Source organism: Sander lucioperca, chromosome 23 (assembly GCF_008315115.2).
Source record: "Sander lucioperca isolate FBNREF2018 chromosome 23, SLUC_FBN_1.2, whole genome shotgun sequence".
Lineage (NCBI taxonomy): Eukaryota > Metazoa > Chordata > Actinopteri > Perciformes > Percidae > Sander > Sander lucioperca.
Genome location: NC_050195.1, coordinates 20,760,656 through 20,782,206, shown reverse-complemented (window position 1 = coordinate 20,782,206; position 21,551 = coordinate 20,760,656). Strand labels below are relative to the sequence as shown.

At 39.7% G+C, this 21,551-nt stretch overlaps 1 protein-coding gene across 2 annotated transcripts; it reads right to left on the bottom strand.

The window, feature by feature from the left end:
• Positions 1 to 271: 271 nt before the first annotated feature.
• On the bottom strand, positions 272 to 17,832 carry pxdc1b (PX domain containing 1b). 2 transcript variants are annotated; one of them, XM_031292776.2, is made up of 6 exons: positions 17,815 to 17,832; positions 15,098 to 15,421; positions 5,867 to 5,958; positions 5,588 to 5,705; positions 5,383 to 5,494; positions 272 to 2,915 (listed from the first exon to the last, which is right to left on the bottom strand). In XM_031292776.2, the coding sequence occupies exons 2-6, from the start codon at positions 15,351 to 15,353 to the stop codon at positions 2,792 to 2,794; spliced, it is 702 nt and encodes a 233-aa protein (XP_031148636.1). In that variant the 5' UTR covers positions 15,354 to 15,421; positions 17,815 to 17,832; the 3' UTR covers positions 272 to 2,791. The 2 variants fall into 2 exon arrangements, with proteins under 2 accessions (XP_031148636.1, XP_035853912.1); XM_035998019.1 differs by lacking the exon at positions 17,815 to 17,832 and having other exon boundaries at positions 15,098 to 15,811.
• Positions 17,833 to 21,551: the final 3,719 nt, after the last annotated feature.

Genomic DNA, 21,551 nt, shown 5'->3' with positions numbered 1-21,551 from the left:
GTTTTGTATTATATTTTGTAAGATGACCATATGTTTTGTACGATTCATCTGTAATATAACTACAGTAGCTGTCAGATAAATGTGGTAGAAAGAGAACATTTCCCTCTGAAATGTAGAGAAGAAGAAGTACTGTATAGGCATATAGGCATAAAATGGAAATACCCAAGTAAAGTAAAGGTACCTTGAAATTGTACTCAAATACAGTACTTGAGCAAATGTACTGGCCTCTGGACCACTAAATGTGTTTCCATCATCAATTCCACACAAAATATCACATGGACATTTCTTTTATTGGGAACATACTGTATTTGTTTTGAGAATAATAATAATAATTTGTATCTAATACTGTCTGAATAGCTTTAAAAACATTACCACGTAAACTTCATTTTCAAAATTAAGATTATCTTCATTCAACCCTTTTTACATATTTACACACACAAAAATCTCACATAACACATGAGCACTTAAAAAATAAAATCGCAAGGCATAAAATGGTTAGCTTCACATAATGTTGTGTAATATTATTTTCATATAATCTGTCACACTGTCCTCCTATGAATCCTCACACCCTCTGGCTGGCATGATTGGCATATTGATATGTTAATAAAACATCAGATGAGTACCATTTTAGTCATAACATCTGAGAGACTGTGGCAGAATATTTATAATACATTACTCAGCCTGCAAAGGGTCTTAAGATAGATAGAGGTCTAAATACATATTTGATCTTTAAATATGAACTCATACAGCCTTTAATAAACATCAGAATTTCTATTGAATCACATTAATCATTCCGATTATGTACGCTGACTTTTTCAACTAAAACTTTTATGTCCAAAGAATATCCTCCAATTCAAGACGTCATTCTTGGAGAAAAGAGAAAAACAAAAAGAAGCATGAAATAGTTTCACACCGTGAGAAAGAGCTGTACTTTCTCATGGGGTGAATGGTGATCATGACTGTGTTACTAAATAGACTCATGCGGAGGATCGTCCATTTGAAGCCGTGCGTGCCAAGTTTGTGAGGGTTGAATGCCTTTTGTATTTGGAGAGGCAGAAAGTGGACACAAGCTGTTGTGTTTGACAAAACTGTCAAAACAATGAATATAGATGACTTCCTTACAGTCAACCCTACACAAATATACACTTTCTTTGCCTTTCACTTGCATTCAAAACAAAAGTAATGCTTCACAGAGTTCCATAGTTTCATAAAAGGTGCCACGAGAAGTGAAAGTAACCGAGAAAACATACAAAAGGCATGAATTTGAATCGAGTGTTTGATTATTTGACACAACTTTTTCTATAGAAAGTTTTAGTACAGCAAGGTCATTTGTCTTCATAAGATAGAGAGGATTTGTTCCCCCATCGCAGGCCGAGCTGCAGACTCCCACAGTCAGCTGTCTGACTGAACCCACACACGTCATCTTACAGCACGGGTCAGACACTGTATGTACTATTTCATCACTCATCTCATGGCAACAACAGCAGTGAGATGATTTAGCTGTTCACATAATGGCAACACTCAATCTACACTCTGATATATCAAATTATTTGTTTATAAACATAAAATAAGCAACATTATCAGCAATATAACAAACACATATTATACTGTACTTTATTATTCAGACAAAACTTCATAAAGAAATTCCAACATCCAAAGAGGCAGCATTAAGTTCTGACTCTGGAAAGTTGCAACAAAATGATACATTTAACATTTCTTTTATATTCTTTAATTCCACAGTAATCCAAAAACCAAGTGAGTCGATTAGCATAAAAGGGTCATTATTCTCGCTCCATTAACTTATTTTTTTGTTATGCTAAAAACCAGAAGATTATGGACAAAATTTGCCCATTGACTTCTATTCTTTTATGTTTATTTGTAGTGAAACTTCTCACATTAAACGTAAAACCAACTGCATATCACAGCAACAAAACAGGAATCATCCCATACATTTCAAGCTGGTCTTTTACAAACAAAAAAAGTCCCTACATGCTGGTGGAAAGTGCACCATAAACAAATATTATACACATATATTTGTGACAGCTTGCTGTATTCCTACAGGAATAAAACACCAGAGTGGTAACACTGTGGATAACACATCAGGGAGCAGTTTCAATGAGAAGACAATAGGCTTTGCAGATGTGCGTCATATATCTCCTGGCAAACCGGGCCGATTCCATTATGGAGGATAAACACGACAGATAAAACAATTGAGATAGAAAAAGAAGGCATGCTGGTCGATTCAGCTACATTTCTAAGTAACAGTGAAAGGTCCAATACTGTAGGCTGCCGTGTGGCCCTCCCCTCTCTGGTTGTACTCACACTCCAAACCACAGACAATGATGTGTTTGATGAATACTTTTGAAGTGGTCAAGCTGCATGTTTTGAAACCTCTCCAGCTGTTTGCATCTGCCTCAGGACTCAAGAACCTGCATTGTTGCTGCCACAGGTTGTGTAACAACACGTGAAAGCCCTCTGTAGCCAGTATAAAGACCATCCCGTTTCTTCTTGACACACTCAAGTAAGGCTCTGAATGAGGCACACTGGTGATGACGTCGCTCAAAGTGGCAAAAACAAAGTAGTGGTGCAGCTGCTGCATTCTTCCAATATTTTGGTGCGCGCTGTACATCTGCCCCACTCCAAAATGGGCGACAAGCAACTCTAGAGTTTGCTAGGATAAGCAGCATTTACTTGGAGCAGCTATATGCAGCGTTGCATAGCTATAGGTTCCATTTAAGAGTACATATTCCTCAATGACAGCATCAGATGTCCATCAACAGGCATCAGTTGTTCATTCCAGGATGTCAGTTTCAAATGGGACCAGATGGTAGTAGGAAAGGTTGGTGACATACGCTTCTGTTTCCTCATCACACAGGTCTGCTTCCATTGGCAAAAACTCTGTTCCATCCTCATACCTGGAAACATAAATCAAAGACACAATTACTCCAAGGACGGGATAGACCGGTTAGTCTAAAGATAGGAACAGTAGATATCTCTATGAAACTTTACCCAGTTATTTAACTTATTAGTCAATTGTATTTTGTCTTACAAGTTTTCTTTAAGACTAAATATGCAAATTATTTCCAGAACAGACATCTGAACATTGAATGAGCCCAGGTTTAAAATTCTTGTTTTATTTTATTGACATATTAGAGTCAAACGTTTTTACAGAGGGAATTTTGAATATCTCTTTTTATCACTGCATAAAATACTGTCGACAGCCATAAAAAAAAAAAAAAAAACATTTTCATGTTTCTAGGAATAACATGTTAAATAAATCAGACTATAAGTGATATATGAACAAACACCTCTGTAAAAACCTTCAGAATATAGATAGGAATAAAACGGTAAAGTTTGGTGTATGTAAGTGGAGATTTATGGAGTATGAGAGAAAAAACTCATTTTGAGAAAATGGCCTTTAAAGATATGACACAAATACACAAAGTTTAGTGAAATAATCACCTAAATGTGTATTTTGTTAGTTTTCTTTCCACTAGTCTGAAAGAAGACATGTTATGGAAACAAAATAGCCAAAAATCTCAAAATGTATGTGAAAAAATAGGTTTTTGCCTGTCTAGCCTTAAGGCCTTGTGTTAATTGTTTACAATAACCAATACAGACTTCTTGCTAGTACAAGAAAAGAAATACCAAGAGGAATGTGTTCCTCTTTTGCTTCCTACACACACCCAGGGAAGGAAGGGGTGCACAGACACGCTTCCTGTGGGGGCGGAGTGTCCTGGGGTTGGTTCACATTCAAAGACTTCCACAGTCACCAAAACACTTACTGTACACTCAAGACCAAAAACATGGAAGTCCTAATATTTGTAGAAAACAAGCAGGTCATTTGTGTTAAATTGCAACCATCTTGCTGCTGGGTCTTCTCACTCACTCTGGGTTTATAATTAGCCTCATGGCATGATTTTTTGGAACATTTTTGGAACCAATCTAAGAGTAATCTATGAAAAAGACAAATGCTCAACAATAGAGCAAACTTTAGACATGGAAAAATGAACCTTTACAATCAAAGATCAAACATACAAATGGAATAAGATCTACCCCAAAGATAAAAATCTGTAAAATAAAAAATCTCAATCTTGCACAAGACTTGTACTTCCCAATACCCCCACCCCCCCACGCACACACACACACACACACACACACACACACACACACACTTGTGTGTACTTTTATTTATTTTCATTTCTTTTATTCTCTTTATTGGTTTGTACTGTTTTGAAAGGGGGCATGGTTAAAGTATAGGGGTATAACTTTCATGTAAATCAGATGATGTTTGTCATATAAGGCTGATTTCCTGTTGCTAGCGGGGGGCGCTATGACCAGAAGTCAATTTTGGCCAGTAGATGTCTTCAGGCCTTGACCCTTGTCAATCGTGAGAAATTTCAGCCAAATTGGACAATGCACACTAAAGTTACAACAACTTTTCATTCATCGATAAATGCTCAAAATGGCCGCCACGCCCACACCGTTGGACGAAAAGTTTTGCTTTTAATAACTTTTCATCATTTAGGACACAGACCAAATTTGAAGTTGATCTTATGAAATCTCTAGGAGGAGTTTGTTAAAGTATAGCACCTTGACTTTTAGGCCTACTTCCTGTTGCCACTAGGGGGTACTATGACTTTGAGCCAATATCGGCCTGTCTATGTCTTCAGGATTGGACTCTTACGAATCCTGAAAGGTTTCGAGCCGATTGGACAATGTACACTCAAGTTACACCCACTTCCTGTTTCGATGGCGAAACGCACAAATGCTCTATGCTCTATGACGAAAGGTTTTTCTTTTAATAACTTTTCCTCTTTAAGGTCTTACGATGGCACAGACAAAATTTGAAGTAGATCGGATGAAATCTCTAGGAGGAGTTCGTTAAAGTACAACATGTGGAAATGGCCAAAATCACACTAATTTCGAACTTTCAATTAAAAATGGCGGACTTCCTGTTGGGTTTAGGGTATGGCTCCAATGAGCTGTTTTGTACGTCTTGACATGCAACATATGTGTACCAAGTTTCGTTAGTCTACATTAAACGTACTGCAGGGGCTAAATTCTTTTAACTTCGTAGGGGGCGCTAGCAAGCCATTTTTGTGCGCCTATTCCTGAAACCCTTAAAATACGTACATTTTCACCAGGATTGATGTGACCGCCAACTTTGGTGAGTTTTTGAGTATGTTAAGCCCCTCAAAAAGGCGATTCATTTGCCAGAAGAAAGAAAGAAAGAAAGAAAGAAAAAAAGAAACAAAGAAAAACAAAGAAAGAAAGAAAGAATAATAATTCCTTCAGTTTCAATAGGGCCTTCGCCGCTGTCGGCGCTCGGGCCCTAATAAGACAAACGCAGAAATATAGAGGAGTGGTCTGATTACTTACGTATCTTCCACAGAGTCTGTGGATGAGGGCCTCTCTTTTTCTTCCGGGAGACTGTGATCAAATACAATGGTTTCTGTATTGGCCAGACAGAATCCATTTGACCGCATGATTTCTAAAAAGGTACAGAGTGCCGGTTAAGTCGTCATGACATTAGGGATGTCAACAATGGCTCCATTTGTGTTACAAAACAATACTAGATATATACCCGATATCTTGATTGGACTCTGAAAGCACGGCTGGATTCGGTGGACTTTGTCATTCCTCAGCACCTGGTCCAGCGGTGATCGCTCAAAGAAAGTCAACATCACCTCTGACCTGGAATACTGTGGAGCCACGTCTTTAGTCATCTAGTCTACGTAGTTGTAAGTTTCCAAACATCTACCTTTTACCCTCAAGTATGAGTTATTATAAAAATCTTCTAATGTACAGTGAACATGCTAATAAAGTACTGATATATTCGAAGGGTTTTAGTTGAGGTACCTACCTTGCACGGCATGTTGATGGCATTCTTCAGTAGTCTTTCCACCTCATTTAATTTCTCCTCAATGTCATTTGCCTCTTTGATTTTTACCAGCCCTGAAACAAATAAATATGAACATCTGAAATCATCAGCTCTAGCGTGAGGATTTTTATAAACAGTTAGTTATTAGATCCCCTTTTTGGAATCTAATGTAATTCGACACAACGGTTTTGCAATTAATCCTATCTTTGTGAAGCTTATAAATTCAGAGTGTATTGGCGTTTTTCCATTACATGGTACCTGCTCGACTCGCCTCGACTCTACTCTACTCTACTCGCCTTTTTTGGTTTTCCATTATGAAAAAAAGTACCTGGTACTAGCTAACAGGTACTTTTTTTAGTACCACCTCCGTCCAGGTTCAAAGCGAGCTGAGGCGATACCAAAAGGTGACGTGAAAACCTGCAGACTACTCATTGGTCAGAGAGAATCGTCACTAATCACTGCGTCATCATTGCTAGCAACAGACGGGGGTGTCCTGAACAAACCCGCCATTTTTAAATAGTTTAGCCAGCGGTGGGTTTTTTTGCTGCCTCCAGCTTCTTTTGAAACAAAATTTTTCTTCTGCAGAGAGTCAAAAACAACACACTTTTGACATTCTCTGTGTGTGTCGCGTTAGGTCATTTTGAAATGTTTAGTGCAAGTACCGTATTTCTGAGCCTGTGTGATAGAAAAAGAGCAGCTGCTTTGACCTTTACTGCCACCAGACTGTTATCTTTTCAGGCCACAAAAAGCCAGACAGGTCTGAATGTATCGCTAGTCTTGAAAAAAGGTTGCCACAAATGCAAGTGAAAAGGCAGTAGTCCGTTTGATACAGTAACCTTTTAATTAACAATGCTCCCTGATATTTACCCAAAGTAGGAGGATGGAAAAAATAGACTTTTTTTTTTATCTTTAGAACAAGAACACAATGTGATGCTGTGAACACTGCCAGTGTAATTGCAAACATTTGTACGATAGCAGTAATAACGGAGGAAAGTACTAACAGGTGTAGAGAGAAAAGCTACACAATAACATCTTAACCCCGCATAACACTACAGTTGGAATGCAATTTAATAAGCAGTGGGAGTGTAAAATCAGCACTTTGAGCAACACAAGGCTGCCGCCCATGTGAGCGAGCAGTCAGCGACACATTAACTGCCATGCTGACAAAGGGATGTGGTACGAATAATGATGAAGACTGCAGCCACAGTGATGAGTCTCTCTCTCATGTTAGTGCTACAGACAAAACGCAGTCACACAGCGGTTACTGTAACATGGAAGTACTGAATAAGAGAGCCTACAGCAACACTGAGCACAGTCACAGTCTCATCTATTTATAATGGCCAGCAGTGATGACATCATACCCAGGGGGATGTGAAGAGTGATAGGGCAGTTAAATCACCGCTAGGAACCAAGTCAGACTCCTGCCCAGCCTGAACCTCATACTGCCTTTGAGTCTCTTTAAGACCCGTTTGCCAGTTTTCTCTGTAAATGTGACATATCTTACATGTTTAGTAGGGATCGACCGATGCTGGTTTTTCAAGGCCGATACCGATACAGATTATTAGTAGTTAATAAATCCAATAACCGATATTTGGAGCCGATACGCATTTACAGTGAAAATTAAAATCTATAAGTCAAAATTAAGAGTTTGGAATGTTACAAACTCTAACACAACTTGTTTAAATGTTTTAAGCTACTGTTATTATTTAATAAATTAGAAACTTTGAACATAATACCCAGTAAAAGATAGTCAGATAATGTTGTGGGCGGGACATTAAAAGGTGCTGTAGGTAGGACTGCAAAGATCCAGGACTTAGCCAAAAAATTTGAACATCAACAACTTCTCAGTCCCTCCCACCTTTCCGCTAAAGCCCAAAACGGTCTCCTAAGCCCCTCCCCCCACAAGGGAGAATGAATGCGCGTGCGTGAGCAGTGATTGACATACAGTTAAGACACACACCCCAGCCCTGATTGGTGCATCTAAACAGGGAGTGGTGGATTTTTGCAAGACGCACTACAGGCTGTAGGTGGTGCCAGAGGAGCCGGATTTTTTTTATTTTTTATTATTACCTGCTTCATGTAGTTCTACTCGAACATAGAGTCAGTTTCAGCAAATATGACAGAAAGTTAGTTTTAAAAGTCTTACCTACTGCACCTTTAAGTCAGACTCAGTGGTGAGTGAAACCGAAGCAGAGGGACAGACACAGAGCTGTAGCGGAGCCAAAGTAGCGCACTTTTTAATTAATTAACTTTATCAGCTATCAGGCAAATAAAACGCAGATACAGATAATCTGCAAACTGCCAAAAAAACATCCCGATAATTGGCCAGGGCCGATAATCGGTCTCTTCTAGTGTTTAGGGCTTAAACTGATTTATTTTGTTGTTTTGTCATATCCAAACAGCTGTGAGTAACGTTTTTAGACAGTTAAAGTAGCTTTTGAAAGTTTAGCGACTATATTTAATATCATAAACATAAAGAAAGCATACCTAATAAGCAGTGAGTGTGTCACAGTGTGCTCCATCAATGCTGGGAGAAACTCTAAGATGTTTATGTGTTCCAGAATATTGGAAACCCTTATATTAATTGTTGTTCGTTACAGTGGATGCCATTTTGTGAAAAGGTTGTTTTTCGGAGCATTAACAGCAGTTAAGATCTTAACCGGAAACAAACCCGTGATGATAACTTCACCACAGAGACTTTAAACTACACCCAGTCCTGTTAGCTGTTATGCTTGTAACCACATTAGTTAAGTTTATGTCCTGCCATGTAGGGCGCTGATGTTATGAAGTGCACATTATGTATTATTAGGTGCAGGCACACAGCCCACCCAGGGTGCACATGGAACAGGGTGGGATTAGGAAGAACGTATTATCATACGTTATCAGAGGGTGTGTTAGGGACTGGTAACAATCATCACAAGTCCTCTGATCCCCTTAAAAAGCTGTTTTCTCCACCGTAGCATACTGACAGTTTGGTCATAGAGTGGAAAGTCCAGAGGAGCTTGTCACAAAATATTTTGCATCCCAAATATGCTGCCATTAGCACATTATGTCTCTTTTTAATACATATTTGTGGACATACTGAGTTCAGAGGTCGCCATGTTTTGTGCAAGGATGCATGACTTTATTTTGAATCAAAATGTGTATATATATATATATATATATATATATATATATATATATATAGCCACATTTGAATTTATAAATTATTCTGTAATGCATTCAAATAAAATTAAAATCAGGAATGAGGTCTAGTGTTTTGTTGATGAGGGGATTTTTTACAGACTGCGTGGAATACTAAGGTATAAAAGGCTTGCTTGATGTGCAAAAGAGAAGTATGTGTGGTTATTTTTGCAACAACGCGGTGTTGGTTGCGCAAGATTTAAATGTGGTGGCAACTACAGTGGATCTGGTGTGTGAAGCTACAATTTGACGATGCGCGCCTCTCTAATTAGAGACCGAAGATTCAACACATACCTGCTGCCATCAGAAGGATATACAAGATGTTAATCCGCTGAAAGGCTTTCATATGCAATAAGCAAGCTGTTGTGGATAACAGATGCTGGTTAGAATCATTCATTCATAAAGCATGACTACCATAATCATAATAAAACCTTATTCTGTGCAGTTGGACTTTGGTTCTAAGAATCTATAATGAAGGTAAAACAGTAAATAAAAGGGATGTGGGCTATTTTGGAGCGGTCCATGTGCGACAACTAAGAAAGGGCACAAAACTCTTGGGCAGTGCAGATTTTTTACGAGCATGAGGGCGGCACAAAATGCCATCAACCTTGACACCGCAATTGCAGTGCTCCACTGAATTGACAGTGACACCCCTCCTACTGCAGCTCTCCTCCCACTGGGACTCGAGGCAAATCACCAAAATACCAAACAGACAGGCAAGGAAAAAAGCTGCACAGTGAGTTTCATCTCCAAAAACTATAAAATATTCATTTGTGTATATTTCATCTCAGATTTGCTAAGTTTGTGACAATTACAGGGCTGTCTTCTGGAAAAGGTCTTCAAAAGACACTGACACAAAAACACAGCTATGTTTTTTTTTTCTACCAGGGTCCCTAAGTGTATTTCCTCCAATTTCCTGTGAACAAGTCTATTTCCTGCATGGGCTTCCTGGCTACAGTGGTCTTCTTTCTGAGATTATTTATTCAGCCCCCAGTAAGTCTAATTTGGTTGTTTCTTTATGGCCTTCACTCTTAATTATCTCCTATGGAAGATCAGCTTTTATCTACCTAGTGCAACAAGTTTGGACTACAGTGATACCATATGATATTTCAGTGTATGCGCCCGCATCCTATTTGATTTAATTGCACACTAAAGTAGTCCATCTGTTAGTTCTGTGACAGCATGCCGTGCTGACAAGCCACTTCATCCATTAGCTGAAATAACACAGTAGAAGTAGATGCAACAGGAACTGGACTGTGTACGAGTCATCGTCAAACTTATTATCTAAACAGTCATCAGATGCTGTAAGCACTAGCTATTTCACAGCTATCTTCTACATGGATCTGATAAGCACATGTCAGCAGCCCAACGCTCTATCATCTAACCACTAACTCTCCGCAGATTGGTCAACGTGTTATTTTTGGACGTCTGAGTCAACAAGCAGAGGACATCAAACCTTAGTGAACATCCATGTCCATGAAAAGGCCAGGCTATGTTACACTTATTTAATATCCCGTGTGTACAACTACCAGTATTTTATGTTGCAGTGTGTCCAAAATCGCTACCTAGTGCACTGTATTTACCTAATGACCTTTATTTAACTGTTTCCATATTCTAACAGTGATAATGTATTGCAACATTTATTTTTATATTTGAGTCAGTCAGTTATCAAGCAAAAATGCCAAATATGTTCTAGTTCTTGTGTCTCAATGGTTAGTTGCAGCACTATAAAATATAGGCTAAAAATGAATGTTATTTTACAATGACCACATCCCAACAACTGTCCTGAGTAATGGCAATAAAATAGCTGCTGGCTGTAGCTTCATTTTATGGACAGATATGAGACTGGTATTGATTTTCTCATTCAACTTTCAACAAGAGAACGCATATGTTTATTTCTCAAAATGTCAATCCATACCTTTAATCCTGGCACTACAGTAATCTACAAAAGCACACAGACACCTGTCAGACAAAAAGAAACAAGAATTTTCAGTGGCCATAATATAACACCATTAAAGTTGTACATTCTTTAAATGTATTGCATCTATTTTATAATTCTGTCAACAAGGAAGGACAATGATAGTGTCCAGAATGTTTACACTACAAAAAAACATGATCCAGTGCCCCTCCTTTAAAAGATGTGTAAATTAGCGCCATGATAACCAAGTCCAAGAATAGTGTCCAAAAATACACTATGGAGTATTTCTTATGGAGAGTAGGAGAATGGATAAAGTGTAAGAGGGAGGGATTTCGGACACAGCCGGTGGAATCTGTCTCCCAAGGAATGTGAGCAATCCTTTCCTGTCTCTGTTCACTCTGGGGTCACATGTAAGGTAAGTGTTAAGAGGCCTTCGCAGACCAGAGGGACTAAATATGGGAGGTCCACTCGTCTCGCTTTCTCATCATGACATCAGTCTGAACGCTCTGCACGCCTTCCTTGTTGCTTAGATGCAGCACAGAAACAGGAAAACATGAGCAGAGCCAGAAACTGGAGCAAAGTGGATTGAGAAAGGCCAGAGCAATGTTTTTTTCACAGGGATTTTCAATCTGAGTGGCAGTTAGAGGGGATGCTAATGAAATATTGAACAGAGGTTGGAATTAAAGAAAGGCCATTAGGGGAATGTTATTAACCCTGTGGCTTGCTATCCATCCATGTAATTGTCAAACCAGCTTAAGTCACTAAAGTTAACACTGATGCCTCCTTCAGTGCTTATATCACAGCTCCATTTATCTTAAAGCTGTAATCAGAAGAGTGACATACATTAAAAGAAGAAGCAAAAAGTGAGTCATGAGATCCGAAATGTCTCTTCCCAAAATGCACTGCAGACTGCACTGGCAGCAGCAGAGCAGAGAGTTGTCAACAAGCTTGTCAGCTATTTCAGTGCACGGGCAGGAAGCAAAGCTTTCCAGTCGCCACTAAAGGGATGTTTCCAAAACATTTGTATAGGCTCAGTGGGTAGAGACAAAAGGGAAGTGCCAAGAAACAAGAACAAGTTGGGAGCTCTGCCAAACCTGTTGGAAGTGCCACAGTGTCAAAGATCCAAGCGCTGAGGGCCATATAGGTTGGGCTACATATGGCAAAAGTCTGCCCTCTACAAAGCCCTGTCTGAAACTTTGCTGTAGAAGACGTCACAGCAAAGTTTTCATAACATCTAAACCTGTCAATTAAGTTGTTTTTCAAGGATGGTTAATGGTAATTCATGTTTTATATGCACAAAGTAAAACGCCATTGGCAGATTAAAGAACAAATAAATAAAGGAATCAGGCATCTTAACCTAAAAAACTAATTTATTCTGTGAAAGATGTGAAAAATATGTCTCCAAAATGTCAAAGGAAATTTGTGGCACACAAATAAAAATGTAATCCTTCAAAAAATAAATCTAAATCACCGAATTTGGAGATACATGTTTTATTGGATATTGGACATGTAGTCTAGATATGTCTGAGTAAAGCGTAGTGCAGAATGATGTGTTAAATTTCTCGTTAATGCCATTATCTAATCAACCAATCACATGGCAGCTGCTTCAATGCATTTAGGGGTGAGGTCCTGGTCAAGACAATCTCCTGAACTCCAAACTGAATGTCAGAATGGGAAGGAAAGGTGATCTAAGCAACTTTGAGCGTAGCATGGTTGTTGGTGCCAGACGGGCTGGTCTGAGTATTTCACAATCTGCTCAGTTACTGGGATTTCCACGCACAACCATTTCTAGGGTTTACAAAGGATGGTCTGAAAAAGGAAAAACATCCAGTATGCGGCAGTCCTGTGGGCGAAAATGCCTTGTTGATGCTAGAGGTCAGAGGAGAATGGGCCGACTAATTCAAGCTGATAGAAGATCAACTTTGTCTCAAATAACCACTCGTTACAACCGAGGTATGCAGCAAAGCATTTGTGAAGCCACAACACGCGCAACCTTGAGGCGGATGGGCCACGCCAGCAGAAGACCCCACCGGGTACCCCTCATCTCCACTAAAAATAGGAAAATGAGGCCACAATTTGTGCGAGCTCACCAAAATTGGACAGTTGAAGACTGGAAAAATGTTGCCTGGTCTGATGAGTCTGGATTTCTGTTGAGACATTCAGATGGTAGAGTCAGAATTTGGCGTAAACAGAATGAGAACATGGATCCGTCATGCCATGTTACCACTGTGCAGGCTGGTGGTGGTGGTAAAATGGTGTGGGGGATGTTTTCTTGGCACACTTTAGGCCCCTTAGTACCAATTGGGCATCATTTAAATGCCACAGCCTACCTGAGCATTGTTTCTGACCATGTCCACCCCTTTATGACCACCATGATGTACCCATCCTCTGATGGCTACTTCCAACAGGATAATGCACAATGTCACAAAGCTCGAATCATTTCAAATTGGTTTCTTGAACATGACGATGAGTTCACCGTACTAAAATGAACCCCACAGTCACCAGATCTCAACCCAATAGAACATCTTTGGGATGTGGCGGAACGGGAGCTTTGTGCCCTGAATCCCACAAATCTCCATCAACTGCAAGATGCTATCCTATCAGTATGGGCCAACATTTCTAAAGAATGCTTCCAGCACCTTGTTGAATCACTTGAAGGCAGTTGTGAAGGCGAAAGGGGGTCAAACACGGTATTAGTATGGTGTTCCTAATAATCCTTTAGGTGAGTGTATACTTCATAATGTGAACCTCTGCACATCCCCTGGTCAATATTTTTTGTACATCCTGCACAAAACTGTATAGCTCTCTCATTTAAAAACAGTTATATTCTACTTTTACGTAGTTTTTTTTCATATTTCTATTGTACTTATTCTATATTTATATTTCTTGACTTTTGCAGTACTTTGCTTTTCTTGTTTATGTCCTCTTGATATGTTTATCGTATGCACCAAAAACCAGGGCAAATTCCTTACCTATTTGGCAATGAACCTGATTCTGATTTTAGCCCGATGCTGGCACAGCACTGAAACGGTCACCTCACTGTGACCTCATAACTGGGGTGGTTCCTGAGCACCAGAAAATAGCTGCTCAAACAGCCCATTATCCGTTTATCCTAAAGAGTCATGATGCATCAGATGCAGAGAGCAAATGTCCACATTAGTGTTGGTACTTTTTGGAATTCTCCCATGGGCAATCCAACTTTCAGGCCACAAAGAAGAGAAACCAGACCTTATAGACCTCACAGCCTTTTAGCTCCTAAATATTGACCAGGATTAGAAACATGCTGTCAGCATGTTGGTCTTGTTTTCTCTAGGCTATGTGATAGGTCTGCTAATGTGACTCCCCAAAGTGGATTTTGTTAAATATTAACCAGTCTAAACAAAAGCATGAGGCAGGTTAGTTCAAATAAGCTATAAACCCTCATTGATTATGTTGAGTGTGTTTTTACTGCTTTTATTTTGCTGCCCTAAATATATAAATCAAGTCATCTTAGTAGTTAAGCCCTATATTGAAGTGATGTCTAAAAGTTCAATCTATCCAAAGCTGAGGTGCCTGGAAATGAATGCCTATATGGTTCTCAATCATACATTTAGAAAATAAAAATTATAGTTATACTGTATTTCACACATAGTTTGTTAGGTAATGGTCTGACTGTAATCCACAAAAAATTAAAGGAAAAAAACTTCTTCCACTTCTGGGGAGGAAAACTTTGCTTCTACATTTTCCTGGTCTGGTAGAGCCAAAGATGCAAAACCTTCCTTTCCAACAAGTCTTATATTTATTTATAAAATATCTGTATCCTAATGATATTATATTAATATAATATCTAGTAGATAATATTTTCTAGTTCTTGCTTCTCAATGGTTAGTTGCAGCCCTATCAAATATAGGCTAGTAGCCTAGTGCAGATGCAGAGAAAGTTAAGGGGGCCCCTGCCACCTCCTGCGCATGTGGGCCCATAACTTGCAGCTACGCCCCTGAAATGTAACCCTAAAAAATGTAGGCTATATTTGTCTAACAGTTATATCATTTGTGATACTTTCTTACTGTAGGCTATTTACTGCTCTACCATCACTTCCTGTCATATAACTGTCACATTCCCTTCAGACCAACCTTCTATCAGTGGAGACTTGGAGAGCTCTCTTCTGTCCTCAGGAAAGGACTCCACCAGTCTTTTAAACAGCCGCCCCAGATCGGAATAACTCCGATTTAAGTATAAAATGTTCCTGTCAGACCACTCTGTCCGTATCTCGAAGAAGTCCTCTTCCTCTCCCCGCCGGCTGATGATGAGTCTCCGGATCCCGTTGACCCAGCAGTCCCGGACAAACATGTTGACCAGCGACGTGCCTTCAAACACAGCCGATGCCATTCCTCAGACGTCAGTCCAGCATGCTGGGGCGGACCGGCGGCGGACAGCAGGGTCTGAAGGAGTCGATGCTGAGATAAAAAAAAAATCTGGAAAATAAGAGACAACTTGAGTAACTTTTCGGTCTGAGCTGTCTGACAGCAGCAGCTGTGTGTTAAGGCTACGCAGGAGGAGGATGATTTTTGCTCACCCCGTCACAGGCGTGAACTCAAACGTGGCATGATCTGATGAAAAAAATAGACTTTAGAGTCAGAGATACCGCCCCCGCACATTTGTCAATCGAACAACATTTTATTTTTCTGTCATCCTCGGCAAAACGTCGAAAAGATCAAATCAAGATCTCCAAAGTCCAAAGATCTCTCAAAGTATAAAGTCCTGCTCCCTGCTCCAGTCTGCCGTTAGTTTCCTAAATCCAGAGCATGTCACTTCACATTCTGGATAAGCTTTTCTTTCAGCATAGTTTCCTCCCCTCTCCTACCTCCCTCCTTCCTTCCTCCCTCCTTGACAACAGGCTATTATTATGCAAAAAAAATCCAAAGGGCTGCAAAGACAAAACTGTCCATCTCCTTGTTTAGAGGACCAATTGCTTATTTTGCTCTTTTTCTTTATTCAAACAGTTTTCATTACCCCTGGATTTGATGCCATTTGCCAAATCTTTTCTCAAATCAGTACACTTAATCTTGAAATGAGATGTTTGGAAATAACCACAAAGTCCAACAACTCAAATATCTTGTACCAGCTATGGAGCATTAAAATTTCCTATGCTAGATTCCCCATTTCTGACCTCACATAACTCATGTCTTAGAAAAATACCAGTATTTTAGCCAATATTTAGCCACAGCAACAACAGCAAAACTGCACAGTAGCCTATTATTTGTCTCCTGCCAGTCAGTGTGACCAAAAAAGGAGCAGATCTTTTCTGCATTGCTCGATTGAGCAGCACACTAATGCTAAAAGAGCTTTACAGGAAGTCGTGGCCAGTCAAGTAATGACGATTCAGCTGTAATTAACTACTGTCTGCAAACAGTTCTGGTAAAAGCAATTTATAACAATACAGCACAGGAAGCATGTTAATTGCAAGGAAAAGCGAGCTGGGAAACACTCTTTACTGGACACACAAAAGCCCCTAAATCTGTGCAGAAAACTGCATATTGCACTGTTGAGATCAGAGAAAGCTGTTCCTCTGTAATGTGCACATTAGACTTTATGAGACAGAGCAGGTGGTTGCTGCAAAAGTCTGCATTCATGCCCCAATCGCACCTTTGTGAGTGTTTCAGCCCCATTTAAACTGTCCAAAGAGGTCTCTCCTTCACGACAGTTTCATATTCAGCTGCTCGGTTCTGTGTCGTAGCGAGGAGACATATTGGATGGTAAAGCTGTCAAACGGTCTGCATTTAATTTTTTTTTTTTTTTTGCTGAAATGGGGAAATATCTAAATAAATATAGGAAATATTCTTTAAATCTAGTCTCAGTGAGGAATTCCTGCTTCTCTGGAAGTTCCACATTGTAAACCACAGATAAAAGGTTATTTCCCTGTACTTTTCTGTGTTATTGTTTAATTGAGTTCTCTAGTTGGTTTTTTTATGCATTATAGTGGAACTGTGTCTTTGACATACCCACCCCTTGGAAAATGAAAAGCAGATTTGTAGTCAGTGATCATAATAATTTCCTAATAAGCATCATGTTTGAACACACATTTTCTTATACTGTTGGCTGGTAATTAAAAAAGAGAATCATATGACTTACTGTTCCTTCAGATATTGTTGTCTGCACCAACCTGTATCATTACAATAAGCAGAAATCATGCAGCGGGGAGAAAATGACTGTGATGCACTGTAATAACAAAGTAGCTGTTGTTGAATTGTCATTGTGGTCGAGGTGTAAGATGCAGTTTTATACAAACCTACAGAGAAAGAGCTGAATCATCCTGAAAAGTAACCAAACCCAAAACGTAACTGTCTGTCTGCTATTGGCTGGTCTTTGCTGGCACAAAGGCCTAACCATTGTGAGGTAGAGATTTTGCTTTAATGGGTGAGTTAACCTCAGTGGACGGTGTTGAAGAACCACCATTTGCTGACTGACATCACACTGACTTCCAGAAAAAGAATTAAAAAGGTTAGGAGCCTAGTTGATGCTCCAAAATGATACATCTTTGGCCTTTGGCCACAAACTTTTTGTTTCTATTTAAAGTATAGGTACAAATGAACTTATTATCCATTCAGCTCTGCCAGTTATGTTACATTTATTCTGAAAATGGTGGTTCCTACTGAGGTTTAATGGAATAAAACAAATGTGTTCTTTCAAAATAGCTTTGCATCTGAAATGTTACAAGTTTTAAAGTCAAACTAAGGTAAAGTAAAACAAGCGAGCCTATGGCCAAGCTCTGTTAGCAAAATACTAACATCTGCATGTTTATATACTCGCAATGACAATATTCACATGCTGATGTTTAGCAAATGTTTACCATGGTCAAATTCTTAGTTTATGTCACAGTATGGCTCTGGGCACAGATACCCTCAGACTTTTTTGTGAACACTGGACTGTTTTTGGTTTTTCTGTTGGCTGTGTTTTTCCTCCGGTGTTCCTGTGCTGCCTTTCCCGCCTTTGCCCATCTACACACCTGCTCTGAATCAGCCTCGTTAGTCTTTCCCTGCTCCCACAGTTTCCCCCAGCCAATCAGCTCCCAGCCTGTTTCCCTGCCTAATCACCTCATTCCCCTCACCTGAGCCCATCTCTCCACCTGCACTTCATCCCCTAGTTTGTATTTAAGTCCCTGGTTTTCACTTCAGTCTTTGTTTTGTTCTTGTATGATCAGTTTTGCTTTGCCTGCACAACATTGAATAAAAGGTTATTAGCACAAAACACAAATTATTAGTTCTTTACAAATATCAGTTTTTTTGGTCAATAGTTTTGCAGGTATTTGGGCAAAATCTAAAGCTAGATGGAAAGTCAGGGCAACAGCAAAGATATTCAGCATCATCCTCTGGGTGACATGAATACCTGTACCATATTACATGGCAAACCATCTAACAGTTATTAAGATATTTCACTAAATAACAAACGTCAACCTCATGGTGAAAATATGAAAAGTCAGAGGATCAAGTAGGATTCATCCTCTGGGGACCATGAGTGTCTATTTCAGACTACGTTTACACGTGGCCGGCTATTTTCATAAACGGACATTTAGAACCTCTATGTTTTCAGAAAAGTGTTCGTTTACATGTACCCGTGTATATATATATGCTGTCAATGCTGTCAAGAGCATGCCACACCTGTAGGTGGCAGTGTAACAAGAAGCTCAAGCCCACGTTAGCCAATCAGAATCCCGAAAATAGCAACAACAGCAACGACTCACTTCCTCTTTCTCTCTCTCGGCTGCCTAAACCTCCGTTTGTCTCAGTTTACATGCAAACGTGCAAACGAAGTTTTCCAAAATCTCCACTTTGGCCAGAGTTTTTAGAAATAATCGTTTTCTGTGATAAAAACGGGGTTTTCGCGTAAATGACAGGCCAAACCGCAGGAAAATATCTGCGTCTTCCCTTCGTGTAAACGGGGCTTAAAGCTATACATCCTGTAGCTGTCGAGATATTTTAGTATGGACCAAAGTGGTGGACCGACATACAGACAGACCATCCAAAACTTTAATGTGTTAGAAAAACAATGACACATACTGTGAAATAATCACTTTTTTTTACTGACACTATAGTTAGATTTCTTTCAAGTATGGAGATGTATGCTGCACATTCCATTTTAAGCATGAATGATTAGAGAATGATTGTATTACACAGAGAAACCGCCTCAGAATGATCTGAAAACCCCCTCCTCTGTAATAATAGGATCTGTCTGTTAAACCGGGCTTCAATCTGTGGTTTGGCCACATTGACAGAGTCAGCACATTCTGATAAATACCTCATTCCAGTATAATTCCTCTGAGTAAAGAGTCAACTTTAAATGGAAAAATAGACTTTTGCATACTTCTCACGAAGGATGAGTGAATTCTAAACAGTGAATTCTAAACACATTTGTCGTTACAACAGAGCTGAGGCCAAATCTAAGAGCAAGAGGAATTTTTGAGGGTTGGTTTGTTTCACGAGAGACCGATGTGTCACTAGATAGAGGACCGTTTGTTTGTGTGATTAGCAGCACCTGTGGGTTTATCATGTGACGGCGAAAACACGAAAGGCGAAGCAGTATGTCCTGTATGTCCCTTACCGGCTAACGTATTTCAAGATGGCGCATGAATATGGAGCGTCTACCCCAGTTCATGTGAATGCAAATGTAAAATTTCAAGCCAAAAGGAATACTTGGAATTCATGGTGGTGGTAAATATTCATGAAAAAGGACAAGTTTGTGAACGGGCAACACAGCTTTTGATAATGAACAACTGAACACGTTACACACTGGACCTTTAAGACTTAAAGGAAAAGCTTTACATTTCAGAAAATATGCGCGTTTGCTTTCTTGCCGAGAGTTTGTCGAAAGATTGATACTGCACTCACATCTGTCCATTAAATATGAACCTGGAGCCAGGACACAGTTAGCTTAGCTTAGCTTAGCATAAAGACTGAAAACTGGGGGAAACATTTAGCCGGGTTTGATGCAAAGGTAAAAAAAAATTGTTTTAAATCCACTGGAAGATGCAGCTATTTATGAATGTGTATTGATTTCTAAACAAAGTTAATGAGAACAAACATTGAAAGCAAAGCTATTTATTTAAGTATGACAATCTGTTTCTGAACATAAAAACCCTGCAGTAGCACATGCACTGAGGTCTATGGTGCAGTTTATGGTGGATGTTTACCTTATAACCCTACTGTAGGTGGTGAATCCACAACATAGTTAAAGGCTGACATTTGGGGCCTTGAATATCACCCTAGTATAATTCTACACCCATTTTTGCAGTAGGTGAGATAATGGAAATGGGGGCTTCTTCAGCTCCTGTTACTAATTTGACACTCCTTCAATTACCAAACTCCCCACTGCAACACCCTAGAGCTGCTGATGGTGTAACACAGATGTCTCCAATCAAGCTCCAAATGATGGTCCAGTCTGGCCTGCACCAAAATAAAAGAACTTCTGTAGATTTCCACATTAAAATCATCTGTGATGACATGAGAGAACTGATCGCCAGTTTCAAAGTCACTCTGCTCCAGCTGCTGACAAGCCATGACAATGTAAACCTGCTTCCTCGTCCCTTCCCTTGAAGCAAACATAAATTTCAACCTCTGGCAAGGCCATATGCTTTGGTCGTACTCCCAAACCTGTTTCTTTGCCCTTGTAAATCCTATGCCAGCCCCTGTTCTTTCAGAAAATCAAACATCAGAGGCTCGTAAAGCAAAACTGTTCAGAAAAGAAGAGAAACATAAAGACGGACGCATCTGTCAGGGAACATCTGCGTTGATGGAAACAGGCGTTCCCTTTTCATTGAGAAGAATTGTGTGGAAGAGCTTTATTCGGAGGAAGTCATCCTGAGCCATAACTCTGTCCTTGTCCACGCAGCAGACAAAACCCAATGAAGAGTGCAGGAGCTGGGGTGAAAGTGGGTTAGCGAACTGCCGGAGTGTTTTTAACAGGCTGTATAATGGACTGTGGTTGTCTTCACTGAGCATCTGTTGGACCTAATGTTTTATGGCCTCATTCTTATTGTGTCTCCAGTGAAGCTGAGCAGAGGCCCGAAGAGTCAAGGCAGAACGAACGTCTGCTTGCTTTATTTCCTCTCGTATGGAGATCCGAGTTCCAGCTACAAAAGTCATAAATCTGATCTGTGTGTGTGTGTGTGTGTGTGTGTGTGTGTGTGTGTGTGTGTGTGTGCGTGCGTGTGCTAGATGATGCTGCTTATGGTGAATTAACTGCACCATTACATCATATGATTATACAGTATTCTAGATGTCTTTCCTTAAACCTCAGCCTGACATACAATTTAAAATAAAGTTTTGGGTGTTCAAACGCTTGACCACACAAAATGAGTTTGTAAAGAAGGATTCACCAATGGACCCACTATAGTCAGGATGATTAAAAGAAGATTGACATTTTGGGTTAAAGGGTGATTATCTTAGCTTAGCATAAAGACTGAAAACGGGGAAGCATTATTTACGTTACAGAGCATCCTTGGTCGCTGTCCGTTTGTCTATTATGAACGTTGTCATTACTACCACATTGCATTGTGGGATACTTATGCTGACGTAGTGTCCCGTGTTTTGG